This window comes from Prosopis cineraria, unplaced genomic scaffold (genome assembly GCF_029017545.1).
Source record: "Prosopis cineraria cultivar Desert tree isolate PC_DT_omini unplaced genomic scaffold, ASM2901754v1 PC3, whole genome shotgun sequence".
NCBI classification, from domain to species: domain Eukaryota; kingdom Viridiplantae; phylum Streptophyta; class Magnoliopsida; order Fabales; family Fabaceae; genus Prosopis; species Prosopis cineraria.
This window is the reverse complement of record NW_026555334.1, coordinates 47,771,229-47,784,657: the sequence shown is the minus strand read 5'-3', so window position 1 is coordinate 47,784,657 and position 13,429 is coordinate 47,771,229. Positions and strand designations below refer to the sequence as shown.

Below are 13,429 nucleotides of genomic sequence, written 5' to 3'. Positions count from 1 at the left end.
GATTGAGGCTCCTACTACCCTTCAAACTCTATTTTTGAAAAGATCAATGGGTTTTTTTTATACAAAACAAAACCCAAACCAGCTTAACGCCTACTAATAGTAGTTGGGGAGAAGTCCGAAGCTAAAAAACGAGCAGCATCCTCAGGCACCTAATTCATATGGTAAAACCCAGGCATTGCATGCATACCATACTGTGCAAGTGAGTCAGCAACACAATTAGTCTAACATCAAACGTGGCAGAGTTTAACCTCCCAATTTTGGTGAATTAACGACTGTGCTTCACTACTGATCCCAGCATCTGCATGTAAGGGATTGCATTCATGACGTAAACACTCAATAGCGTCAACTGAATCAGATTCCTGATCAATCTTTCTAAATCCTATATCCCATGCAAGTTTCAAGCCATGAAGACACGCCCATATTTCAACCAAAAGAGCATCTCCATCATTAAGTCAACAATAAAAGCCTTGTAAAAAGACCCCTTTAGGATTTCTGATCAACCCGCCACAAGCATTACTATTAGTGATCTAGGAGAATGCCTCATCTACGTTAACCTTCACCCACCCATGCTCAAGAGGGATCCACGATGCCTTGACCTCGTGATGATCACTAATAAGGTTCTTAAGAGAAGTCTTCATACTACGTAAAATAGCTTTTGAGCTTGACACAACAAAAGCATTGGGCATTTTATGCTGTTCAAAGATGTATTCATTTCGTCTATGCCAAATCTTCCAACAAACCATCGAAAAAACATGACTCAATTCATTATCATCCATAAGCCACTACTTCTAAGAAATATTCCAACTAAACCAATCACATAAAGGTAATGTGAAGAATGGACGTTGTTTATTAAGGGGAACCAATGAGTGCCAAAGTTGAAAAGTATTTGGGCAATCCCCAAGCACATGTGAAGAATCTTCAGTGTCATATTTGCAGATGAAACAAGACGTATCTAATGTCATCCCATGATTCTCTCGAGCCACCTTTGTCAATAGGCTCCCATGAGACGCTAGCCAGCGAAAAGATCAATGAGTTTTCTTTGTGTTGTGTTATTAAAATAATTAGTATTGGCTTTTTTTACCATTTATTTTAACATGATATTTACAAATTTGTTATTAATTACTCAAACATGATTACTTTATACAATCTATTTATTGGTTTTCATTAATACATAAGTTTTTATAAGGTTGATTTGAATTGAAAATTTTTATTTTCATTTTAAAACTTAATTAAGATTTTATATTTGTATTTCTATTTATCTATTTTATTAAATTTATTTAAAAAAATAAAATTGGCTTATGGAGGTGACTCTAAACTTTTTAAATAAGAGTTAAATTTTAAAAATTAATATTTTTTAATAAACAAGTTTAAGAGTTTGAGCCTTCAAGGCTGAGCCTGCCTCTTTTCCATCTCTGGCCATGGGCAGCATGGCAATTGAGATAAGATGCGGCGAATACACGAAGGAATTTTGCTTTGCTCTGCCCATTTTCTCTTGATTGCATTAAGAACGTTGGGGGAGATAAGTTATCGCAATTCCGTACACGGGCACCACTCCCTCTGCGTCTGCGACACGTGTCCAGCGCATTCTAGAAGAAATCCTCCTCATAGAAACTTGCAATGCACGCATGCCGATTTTTGAATCATGAAATTTCAACCCGGCGAATAAATAGCGACAGCGGACCACCACTTGATAATGACACGGTCATATGTGACAAAGATAAGTATTGTACCGGTAATATACTGCCTCTCATTTTTCATTTTGCTGTTAGGCGGGGCCCTCCGCCTCTCCATATATGGCCGCGGATATTCCTCCAGAGAGAGAATATCGGAAAATAACTCCAGCAACTTATCGGGGGTTGCGTTGAATTCAGTTCCATGTCCAACGATGGGGGGCCTCCTCTCCCCATGCATGTGACCCCTCAACAGCTCAAGTCAAGGCTGCCTAACAAATTGTCAAAACTTGAGCTTCCGCGCCCCGCATTCTTTGGCCCCTTCTGTGCATTTTCTCTATGCATTTACCCAGCCTCCCTGGATTTCGTACACAACTGGCCCACCACTGAATGGTGCGACAGCAGCTATCTTGGTTATTGTGACATATCCTCCTTTCTTTCTTTCTTTTTTTTGTTTTATTTTCCTGAGGGAATATGACTCCAAAGACCACCGCACTACTTCAGCACTTTTATATTAATTAGATTTTAAATTTATTTATTTTTAGTTAAAATTAATTTTTCACATGAAATGCTTGAATTTTTTTAAAAATTTAAAATAATAAAAAGTCACCTTATTATTATCAATGGCAGCCACTGCCCACCGCCGTTGACTCTACCTTGATGATTAGTCACCAAAATTGGTGACAGTTTTATTGAAAGATAATTGGTGAAGGTGGATAGGAGGGGTTTAATTTCATAATTCATTAATCACTTGAAAAGCTTGAAATTCTAAATTTAAGTATAATTTTGAATTAAACAAATTGGGCTACAATTAATAAGCCTCTCTAATGCAACCCTTGATGAATTTTTATTTAAAATTTTTAAGATGTTACGGTAATTATTCCAAAGGTGTTTTATACAACCGTGCGGTCTTGAACGTGAGACATCATGTGCAACCAGTCACAGCCTGTTGATTTTTTTTAAAAAAATATTATTAATTATATAATAGAAGATTAAAATTAGTGGAACTCAAACTCTCCTTTTGTTCTTTTTTGTCAGGGTCTTTTTTGTACGCTGGCTTTACATTCTTTTGAATGAGCATTCCTGTTTATATTAAAAACAAACCCTTATATATATATATATATATATATATATTTTAAAGGGGAGTATTCCATCTTCACTCAATTTTAAAACATACTCCCTATCCTTTACATATAAAAATATTTTAAAATTTCTTTTTATTCCTAAATATAAGGTATTGTTAGGATTTTTTTAATGAATGGACCATTATATTTTTATTAAATAAAAAGAAAAAAAACATATATACTCTCATTAATTTATTTTTAAAAAAATTATTTTTTTATTTACAATAATTAAGGGTAAATTTAAAATATTATTGTACTTTTAATTGAATAATTAAATTTTATTGATTTACGTAATTTAATTAAAAATAACTTTTATCTATATATGGACGGAGGGAGTATAGTATTTCACATGAAGAAAAAAAAAAGTAACATAAAGATTTAAATGTTTATTTAATTATGAAATGTTTAGTTTAATTTATACGGAATCTATTGGCAATGGGAGGTGAGAGTAGAATTTAATGTTGGCGGACAGCCCCCGGAGCAAGTAGATTTCAAGGTTAAGGAGGAAGCTCCCCTTGGATTTCCAAGTACATTTTAACGTAAATAATAAAATACTAGTAAAAAAAAAACACTAGCAGACAACAGATGAGAAAGAGGGCACGACAAGAGGTCAAAATATGGAAATTAAATTAATGGCCCCGCACACACTTGTAGAATGGTAACACCGGAAATTGACCCAACAATTCGTTGCACCAATACTGGGGAATTACTTGACGTCCGTGTCGATTCTAAAAATTGGGTTTTAATTTAATTTTTATATTTGAAGCGAAGATGGGGAACCGTTGGAACGCCTGATAAGCACATCGTCTTCTTGTGCATATCTTATCACATATGTATAATTAATTTGTGTTCACAGCGGAGAAAAATGGGCATGGGCAGGCGGCTTTGGAGGGAGGAAGAGATTGAGAATTACAGGATCAAAAGCATTCACATTCCAGACGGCTCCCATTACTTTCAGAGTGGGATAGGATATGCCCCTGCTCCCTATTTTACAAAACCCTCCTCACTATTTTACACCCGGAAAGCAGGATGCTCAACCCACGTGTATCTACAGCTCAGGCCCAGATGCTCTGGAACCCCCCTTTTCTCTACATCTCCAGAAACTTCACATTTAAAATAAAAACAAAAACAAAAGAAAAAAGAGAAACTAGCTGCTTCGGAATCTACAAGGCTGAAGGCTCTGCCCGTCGTTTTCGGAGATTCTGCGCTGCGGATCTTGTTGGAATTTTCATGGCCGGAGGGAGCGACGGAGAACGACTATACCGAGGCAAAATTTGTTTAACTGTTCCCCAATTCTCAAGCCAGATCGGCGGCCTCTCCTCCTCTCAGGATCCACGGGTGCCCTGCAAACCCACCCTCTCATCAGCATTAAAATCAAAAGAACCCCTCATCCAATGCATACACTTTCATTAATCGCCCATTAATTACTTATTAATTATCCAGATCTCAAAACACGAAAACGGAAGGCAAAAAGATTGAACCAGAATCACCCCGTTAATTAAAACCAAAACGAAAGAGAGATAAATAAAACTTACTCAGGGCTTGCTCCGCAGATAATCGCCTGGATGCATCCCTGCACATCATCTTCCTCATCAGATCCTTGGCGGCGGAAGACACGGACCTGAAAACCCTGGACGGAAACCTCAGATTACCCCTCAACACAGCCTCAAAGATCTCTTCGGCCGATTCCCCGTAAAAGGGCGGAATCCCGGACAACATTATGTACAGTATCACACCGCTGCTCCATACATCCACTTTCTCGTTGTACTGCCCTCCCAGCAGCACCTCAGGCGCCACATAATGCGGCGTCCCCACCACCCCGCTCATGGTCCCCCCGTCGCCGAACCACTCCGCCGACCCAAAGTCCGCGACCTTGAGATTGTTCTGGGAATCGAACAAAATATTGTCGGGTTTGATGTCACGGTGGGCTATGCCGAGCCGGTGGCAATGCGCGATCGCTTCGAGAAGCTGCTTCAATACGGAAGCGGCCTCGGTCTCCACCAAAGGACGATCAATGATGCGGTCGAGGAGAGTGAGGGGCTCACAGAGCTGGAGGACGACGGAGAGGAAATCGTCGTCCTCGAAGACGTCGAAAATCTGAAGAATATTAGGGTGAGGGCAGAGGAGAGCCATGTACTTGGGTTCATTCTGGAGGCACTGGCGATCGATGGGATCGGTGAGAAGGCCCTTGTCGATGACCTTGCAGGCGAAAAATTCGCGAGAGGCGGGGTGGAAGCAGCGGAAGACGGTGCCGAACCGACCGCGACCGATCTCTTGGCACAACTGGTACTGTCCTTTGAGTTGCTCACACATTATCCGCCGATGGGGAGCGCGCTGAGGGATAGGGACGGCGAGGGCTGGGGGTGGGGACGCCCCTATTTATCGAAGTTGGGGAGAGAGATGCCGAGGAATATTCGGTGTTCGGCCTTTCCACGTTTTGATTCTCTGAGAAGTGAGTCGACCCGAAACACGTGACCAGTGGCAGGGACCTTGAATATTTGATCACTGATGGCCCAACTTTTCATCAACACGACAAACAGTCAAATACTTGCTCCTCTCTTCTCTTGACTTGACCCCATTCAGTTGCCTTCTCTTTCCTCTCTCGCTAGCATTCTCAAATACGATACTGCCATTATCAGACAATTCAGCTCCGAACTTTGACGACGTGGCATGCTGTGCTGAATCAGTCAGCCCACAAATTACACATACTGTTCATGTTGATTAAATCACGACACGGTTAATGATGCGTGCATCTCCCCCTGCACTACGCTTGCTATAGAATCGATATGCTAGAGCTCGATGGAAATCTGTAATGCTCCCTCCGAAGAGTAAAGTAATTCATTCTATGCGTCATTAAATTGATACTAATATTTTATTTTAAATAAAATATTTAAACTACATTTAAAAAAATATAAAAGAAAAATAAAAAATATTATATAATTTATTTATTTTTTAAAGGTTATGTTTAATATAAAATTTTATATAATTATATTAATATTGAAAAGTTGATAAAAAATTTATAAATAAATTGGGGATTAATGGAAGGCTCGTGTTTGAATGCCTGCCCTTCCTTTTCTGCACCACTACCATTTCACACTCGGATGACATGGACATCGTCATTGATTTTAATTTAATCTGTGCTTGTCTTGTTTTTTTGATGGACTGCAGAAACCAACAAACCGCCTGGACTGGAATCAGGCTCGCTATCATTAAACCTTCAATCATGGCAGCCATTGCTTAATTAATTCCCAAAAACAAGCAGCTAGTTTATCTCATCAACATAATCAAACAGGCCTCCCGCCTTTGGTGGCGTGGGGAGAGCTACTGTACTTGTATCGTCATGGCTTGCGTCACTCTTACTCGAAGAGAATATCATATCATCAATGGCCAACGCAACACATGCCATTATGCATCACACACCCCATTCACTACCATTGAAAATCAACATTAATTTTAGTTTTTATTCTTTTATTATGTTCTCACCTGAAGCAAGATCCTTGCCCCTTTTTCTCTGGACAATAAAATTCCATAATTTAGTTCATCATAGTCGAGCCTGATCATATGTAAAATTTAATTGGAGGCTATATCCCATCCAGACATGACCATTAATTAAAAAGGCCTCACTGATAAACCTCACACCAGACATGATCGGGATAAGGCTAAAAGTCTCGTGCAAATCTAAACATACAATTATTTTTCATTTTTTTTAAAAGAAAAATACCAATAATCAATTCACAAATCCCGTCTCTCTAGTAAGTGCTTGTCTAACAGCCCTTCACGTACGAGTAATGGCGTGGCATCATAACAGTGGCTGATTTCCAAACAAAAAGTATTCATATAATGGTTCATTGGTCATGTTTTCACCATCATTAAATTGCTTGCCAAACTAATTTTATTACAAGATGAGTCCGGTGATCCGGTCCCGGGCATGCAAGTTGTTACCCACTTTTTTTTCTCCTTTAAATTTTGTCTTAACGAATATCAGATATTTAGTACTCAGTAGTATCGGCAAATCACAACTAATTTAAATTCAAGCATTATCAAACTCAAATAATTTTTCTAACATATTTTTTTCTTTAGTTTGAAACCTATACCCCAAGGTTAAAAATAAAAAAAAACTATACCACATGTCTGGTTGAGGGAATGGGGCAGAGTTGGTTTCTGATGAATTTAATTTTTTTTTAAATAAAGCACGGCCATAAAAAATAAAAAATAAAATTAAAAGGGAAAAAAATTTTAAAAATAAAATTTATTAAAATCTTTCCTCTCAACCTTCTAATCAAATAGACTCTAGAGGCATTGAGTTTTTCTTACCTAATTAATAGCTATCATTTTTTATCTTAAATTATAAGATATTTTTAAATAAAATTATATATATCAATAAACTTCATTAAATATATTTTATAATTTTTTTAAAAAATAAAAATATAAACTTTAAAGAATATATTTTATTCAACGCTCCATTTATAAAAGAATACTAAAGAAAGATAACATAATAGAAAAGGTAATATTAAAAGAGTCTTATTAATAAAATATTATTTTCATAAACATATTTATATTTTAAAATGCTGAATTCTTTTAAAAATACTCCCTTCAATCTCATTTATAAAGCATATTTTAAAGGTTCATTTAGTCTCATTAATAAGTTATGATATGACTTTTTAAGTAATATTTAAAATATATTTTTAAAATTACCATTTATAAGAAAAAATAATATTTATATCACTTTTTGATTTGTTATATAGAGATATATTTAAAATTAAATATACTTTTATTTTTTATTTTTTTATATTAATATTAATGAAGTTAGTAAAAATGATGGGAGGAATATTTTATAATTTGACACGGGAGAAGTAATACATTAAGATTACGACCCACCGCGTTACCAAAATTATAATACCATGCCCAAAGGAATGATTATATGATAATATATACGTTTGGTACAAAAAGAGCTCTGGCTTTACCTATAGGTCTCTGTTTGGTCCATGTTTCTCTTATCGAGGAGCTGATTCAGCATGGGGCCATTAGGTTTTTTTTTTTTTTTTGGGCCAAATAATGATGCTGTTAGTTAAGCTGCTGGTTTTTGGTTTTGGTTTTGTGCTTCTTTGTTCTGCCTTTTCTTTTTTTTCAATATAAAAAAAAAACTGTGCCACAACCATAGCAAATAATAAAATAATTATTTTTGGTGTGAAATAATAAAATAATCATTTTTATTTTATCTCTCCAATTTTATATTTTATAATAGCATAAATAAAATATATTATTAAAAATATTAATATATTGAAAATAATAATAAAATATCACTATATATATATATTTGGATAATGCAACTCTGATTTTTATGAATTTAATCTTTTAACTTTACTTTGATTGTTAATTTGATCTTTATTGTTTAAAAAAGAGGTACCCAATATAATGAATTATATTGATAAAAATTAAATTAATTTGAAGGTTAACTTTTACTCATTTAACCTCATATACATGTCAAGTCACCAATACATTTTACACATTAAACTATTCTGAGAATCTATTTGTGTTTTAAGACTTAAAGAACTCACATAATAATTTAAGAAAACATAAGGAACCAAATTAATAAAAATTAAAATTAAGAAATTAAATTAATAATTAAGACAAACTTGATAGACTAAAATTTTCATTATCCCTAGATTTTTTATTTGAAAAAAATGTATTCAAAATCATGAATAAAAAATAGCCTTCCATCTAGGGAAAATTTTAAATAAGGACCAAGAATGTGACATAATTATTCGTAGGTCTCAAAAAATTTTAAAATTTTAGTTCAGTCTAGGGGGATAAAAACAAAAATAATTTCAATTGTGAAAAGAGTAAAATATCATTCACTTGTTATGCAGAATCAATGGTTGTTAATTTACCAATATCACTTACAAAATTACATTTGTTTGTCTACAGGCAATAACATCATTGTTAAATTGCTAATTTTACTTGTTGATTTACTAATATTAATTATAAATTATAAGATTTGTCAATAATTTATAACTGATATTAGTAAATTACAGGACCTATTGGTAATTTACAATTGATGTTAGTAAATTAACAAGTAAAGTTAGTAATTTAACAACTGATATTATTGCTTATGATTGAACAATTGATGTCAAATCTTACATAATTATTGACATATCAACTCACGTAATTTACAATTCATATTAGTAAATTAACAAATAAAATTAGAAAATTAATAACTAGTAATTTTATATAATAAGTGAAGGATATTTTGCTCTTTTCACTATTAAAATTATTTTTACTTTTATCCCCCTGAATTGAACTAATTCAAAAAAATTTTAGACCCACCAATAATTATATCACATTCCTACTCTTTATTTGAAATTCTTCCTTCCATCTATTTTGAGAATTTAATTACTTTCCAACTGGTTGCATGGTACTTTAATTTTATGAAGGAAGAAATTTAGGCCCTATTTAATACAAAGTATTGAATTTTAAAGGACTGAGATTGAGATTGGTAGTGAAAATGAGAGTGAGAATAAGTTTTAAAATCATATTTAGTATACCATGTAACCAAAAAAATAAGACTCAAGTTTAAAAAAAATAAAAATGAAAATATAATCCCTTTAAATTATCTAAATGACATATTAGTCTCATGAGATAACATAATTCTCCTGGAGTCCCAAGCGATATTTCTGTCATTAGGAAATTAAAAAATCACACTTTTGCCCTTTATTCAAATTAAAAAAATTGCAACTTTTTATTCATAACCTTTTGTTTCAATATTAACAACTTTTATTTTTAAATTTGCAACAATTTAATAGTCATTTGTAATTTTGCATTTGTAAGTTTTGATATGTATCAGTTGTTGATCATTTACAACTTTTGTTCCTATATTAACAATTTCTGTTTCTAAATTCACAATAATTTAATAGACATTTGTAACTCTGTATTTGTAGGTCCTAATATGTATCAGATGTTGAAAATTCACAACTTTTGTTTCTATATTAACAACTTTTGTTTATAAATTCACAACTTTTGTTTCTAAATTCGCAATAATTTAATAACCATTCACAGCTCTACATTTGTAGGTCTTGATATACATCAAATATTAAAAATTCACAACTTTTGTTCCAATATTAAAAACTTTTATTTTTAAATTCATAACAATTTAATAGTCATTTGCAAGTCTGATATGCTTAAGCGTTGAAAATTCACAACTTTTCATTCACAACTTTTGTTTCTATATTAACAATTTTTATCCTTAAATTTGCAATAATACAACAAGAAATTGTAATTTATTAGTACCCCCTGTAAATTGACTAAATCATCAAAAATGAATTACCACTCTAATCCAACAAATAACAACTTTTATTAATTTAAATGGTAAAAAAATCTTAAAAAGTGATAACTATCTAAAGTTTTGTTATCAGTTACATGATTTATAACTTGCATGAAAATATCCTACAACTCTTTTAACAAAAATATATAAAGGATTAAATTTTCTATACATGAGATGTTTTAGCCACGTCATATTCACAATCCAAAAAAATTATAACCATCTTTGCACACTGTACAAGACAGAAACCAGCTAAATTCACAAAATATGCACAAAAATGATGTCATATCCACATCATATCCTAGCTTGAATTAGGATTCCTACAAGTCTTGCTTGTATGACTTGGTTAATGGTATAGTGAATAGTGATAAATCTTATTGTTCTTATATTTGTATGGAAACTTATAACCATTGCTATATTTGTACAATGCTTTTCTAAAGGATTCAATATGGGGAAAGGTCTGCCCTATATTGATAATAAATTCCTCCACTAAGAAGAATTAAGATCTGGCATTGGTATAGGTGCACTTTGCACTCCACATGGTAATGTTAGATATTTTCTAGAAGTATGGTAGGTTAGACATTCTCTACTACTTTCAAATGCTATATGTTTAAAATCATGATCTTCAATAATCGAAGGAGAGTTTGGATATGAAAGTAACAAGAATTGCTCCATTCTTCATTCATAGTCCATCCAACTTTATGTGTCATTTACATTTACGTTGACAATCACAACTTTAATTACTTAAAATAATAACTATCCTATAGCAAATGATAACTTTATTTAGAAGAATTAACATAGTAACTTATGTTGGTGCTTCCTCAATTATTGTTTCTTCATTGCCATTTCCTTTACAACCTATATATACATGATTGTTTCTAACATTGTGCTTAAATAAGGTAGCAATTTCACCATCATTAACAAGGTCTATAAGGGTCACTTCATCAAATCTTATAGTGGATTTCATGTCACTCAAATTAGTGTTAATGCCAAAACAAGAAGATACCATTATTTTAAATTCTTCAAATATCATCCCTTCTCTTATCATTCTTACCCTCACACTCCCATAATCATATTGTATTCTATCTTCAATATTTTTTACAAAATGTCCTCTTATGCAAAAATAACAAAATAGTTCCTTTCCAAAACTAAAAGTAGAAAGAGCCATTTCTTATACCAACATAAAATAATGAAATAGCCATTCATTAACACGTATATTTCCCAAACATCATGATCACATATTTGTTATATTTTATCCAACAACTATTCTTCTTATAGTCACAATTTTGTATTAATTATTCACACTTTAGTTTATCCATCTATAAAACAACTATAAATGATATATCATTTATCATTTATCTATGAGCAAGCATTCATACCCAAATACAGTAGGAAAAATGAAGACTTCAATCTTGAAGAGAAAATGAAGACCTCAATTATTTACGCACATTAACTCACATTAACTTTAACTATTACATATAGGAGGAGAAATTTTCAAGAGGAGAAGAAATTTATTCATGTATAGCAGAGCTAATAGAGGAAGAATAATTACTTAAATATACCCATATACAGTAGCTCGACAAAAAAAAAAGATGATGATGTACGGCAGCTCAAAAAAAAAAAAAGACAAACAGAAGGAGAAGAAGGAAGGAGAAAGGGAAGGAGAAGTAGAAGAAGAACCAAAAGAAAACTACGAAGAAGAGGAGATCAAGAAGACGATGAAATAGAGGTAAGAATGTGCGCCAATTACTCTGCGTTAAGGTTTGAGATTTTTGTTTTATTTGAGAACAATTTTATCATTTCTTTTAATTCCTTAATGACAGAAAATTTCATGAAACTCTAAAAAAATTATGCCATTGAGATAATTTAAATAAATTTTCCTGTCATTTCCAAAAAAAAAAGAGTCTAAAAAATGATATTGCCTTCATCTTCTTTATCACTATTGAAGCTCTTCTTCATCATCATCCACTCTCTTGCCACAAGCTTCACTGTCGAAGCTCTTCTTCTTCTTCATCATCCTCTCCCCCCATCACAACTTTCACTATCAAAGCAAATATGCCTTTCCAGAGAGGGAAAATCATGGATCCACATTTCATTAAAGCAAAGGCAACAAAGTCGAACTGAACGTAGAGAGCCAAACTGGAAAAAAAAATTCAGATATGCCTTTCTAGAGAGCAAACACATTGACCCAAGTAGTAGATCTAGGTTTGAAGATGTCATTGCCTCTAAATTGAAGAAGACGACTTCTGAACTACCATCGATGTCGCTAACCTAGGTTCGAAAATGAAGACGAAGGAAATGAATTGTTGAAGCAGGAATAATCAAACCCATAAAATTGGAAGATCGAATGGAAAGGAATAATTGAAAGAAGAAGATGAAGGAAATGGATTGTCTGACCTGGAATAATCAGAAGAAGATGAGGACGAAATTTTGAAGGAAGAATAAGGGTAATTTGGTCTTAAGAAATTCACTCTTAGTATTGATTTTGCAATACCATTTGAAGGATGGTGGTACTGATTATTTCCCACCTAGATGGATTTGGATTTGAAATTTTTATTCCCATGTACAAAACATAAAAATTTAGAATTGATCAATATCAATACTAATCTTACTCCCTCGTTCTTTTGTACCATACAGGCCTTAGAGAGTTTAGATGCTCCTTTGTCATGCATATAAGCCATCAAGATACAGGGCAGTTGTGGTGGGGACGAGTGCCTTGTTTAAAGGTTATCGACCAGATCTTGATCCTTTGCTTTCCCTAATCGTGTCGCGGCAGCGAGGGGTACAGGTGTCTGATTATAACCTCAGAATTCAGTCATTTCATAAGGGCACCGAATCTTTTTTGCTTCAGTCCTTCTTATGCACGGACAGCCATGCTGTGGCTTCTCTTTTGTATTTATTTTCTTCATATTCGTCTCCCTTTTGCTTGATAAATGATAGAGCACAATAACATCTTACAATTCATATAATCAACCCCACCTAGTGAGATAAAGGCTTGTTGTTGTTGTTGTAATCATCTCCCTTTTAAGCTCGCATTCTTAAGTTAGAAATAAAATATACAGAATATCCTATTCAATGTCGATCTAATTGTCGGTAAACTTCATGACCAATTTATCAATTTTTTGCTCTAATCGGCCAGATCGATACAATTTTCCCCAGCTTGCCATATTATGCATTCAAATTGACCTGAAAACTCAATTTTTATCATGTTGAACCTCAACCGCGAAATATATTCGTAACACGGAAGTGATGCGATAAATTTAGCTCTCCAAATTCTAAAGCCCGACTTAAAAAAAAACAAAAATTACGCCTAGCAG

The 13,429-nt window shown here is 33.3% G+C and overlaps 1 protein-coding gene across 1 annotated transcript; it reads right to left on the bottom strand.

Moving 5' to 3' along the window:
- Positions 1 to 3,703: 3,703 nt before the first annotated feature.
- On the bottom strand, positions 3,704 to 5,254 carry LOC129306508 (phosphoenolpyruvate carboxylase kinase 1-like). Its single transcript, XM_054947141.1, has 2 exons — positions 4,330 to 5,254; positions 3,704 to 4,137 (listed from the first exon to the last, which is right to left on the bottom strand). Exons 1-2 carry the CDS (start codon positions 5,105 to 5,107, stop codon positions 4,091 to 4,093), a joined length of 825 nt encoding a protein of 274 aa, XP_054803116.1. The 5' UTR covers positions 5,108 to 5,254; the 3' UTR covers positions 3,704 to 4,090.
- Positions 5,255 to 13,429: the final 8,175 nt, after the last annotated feature.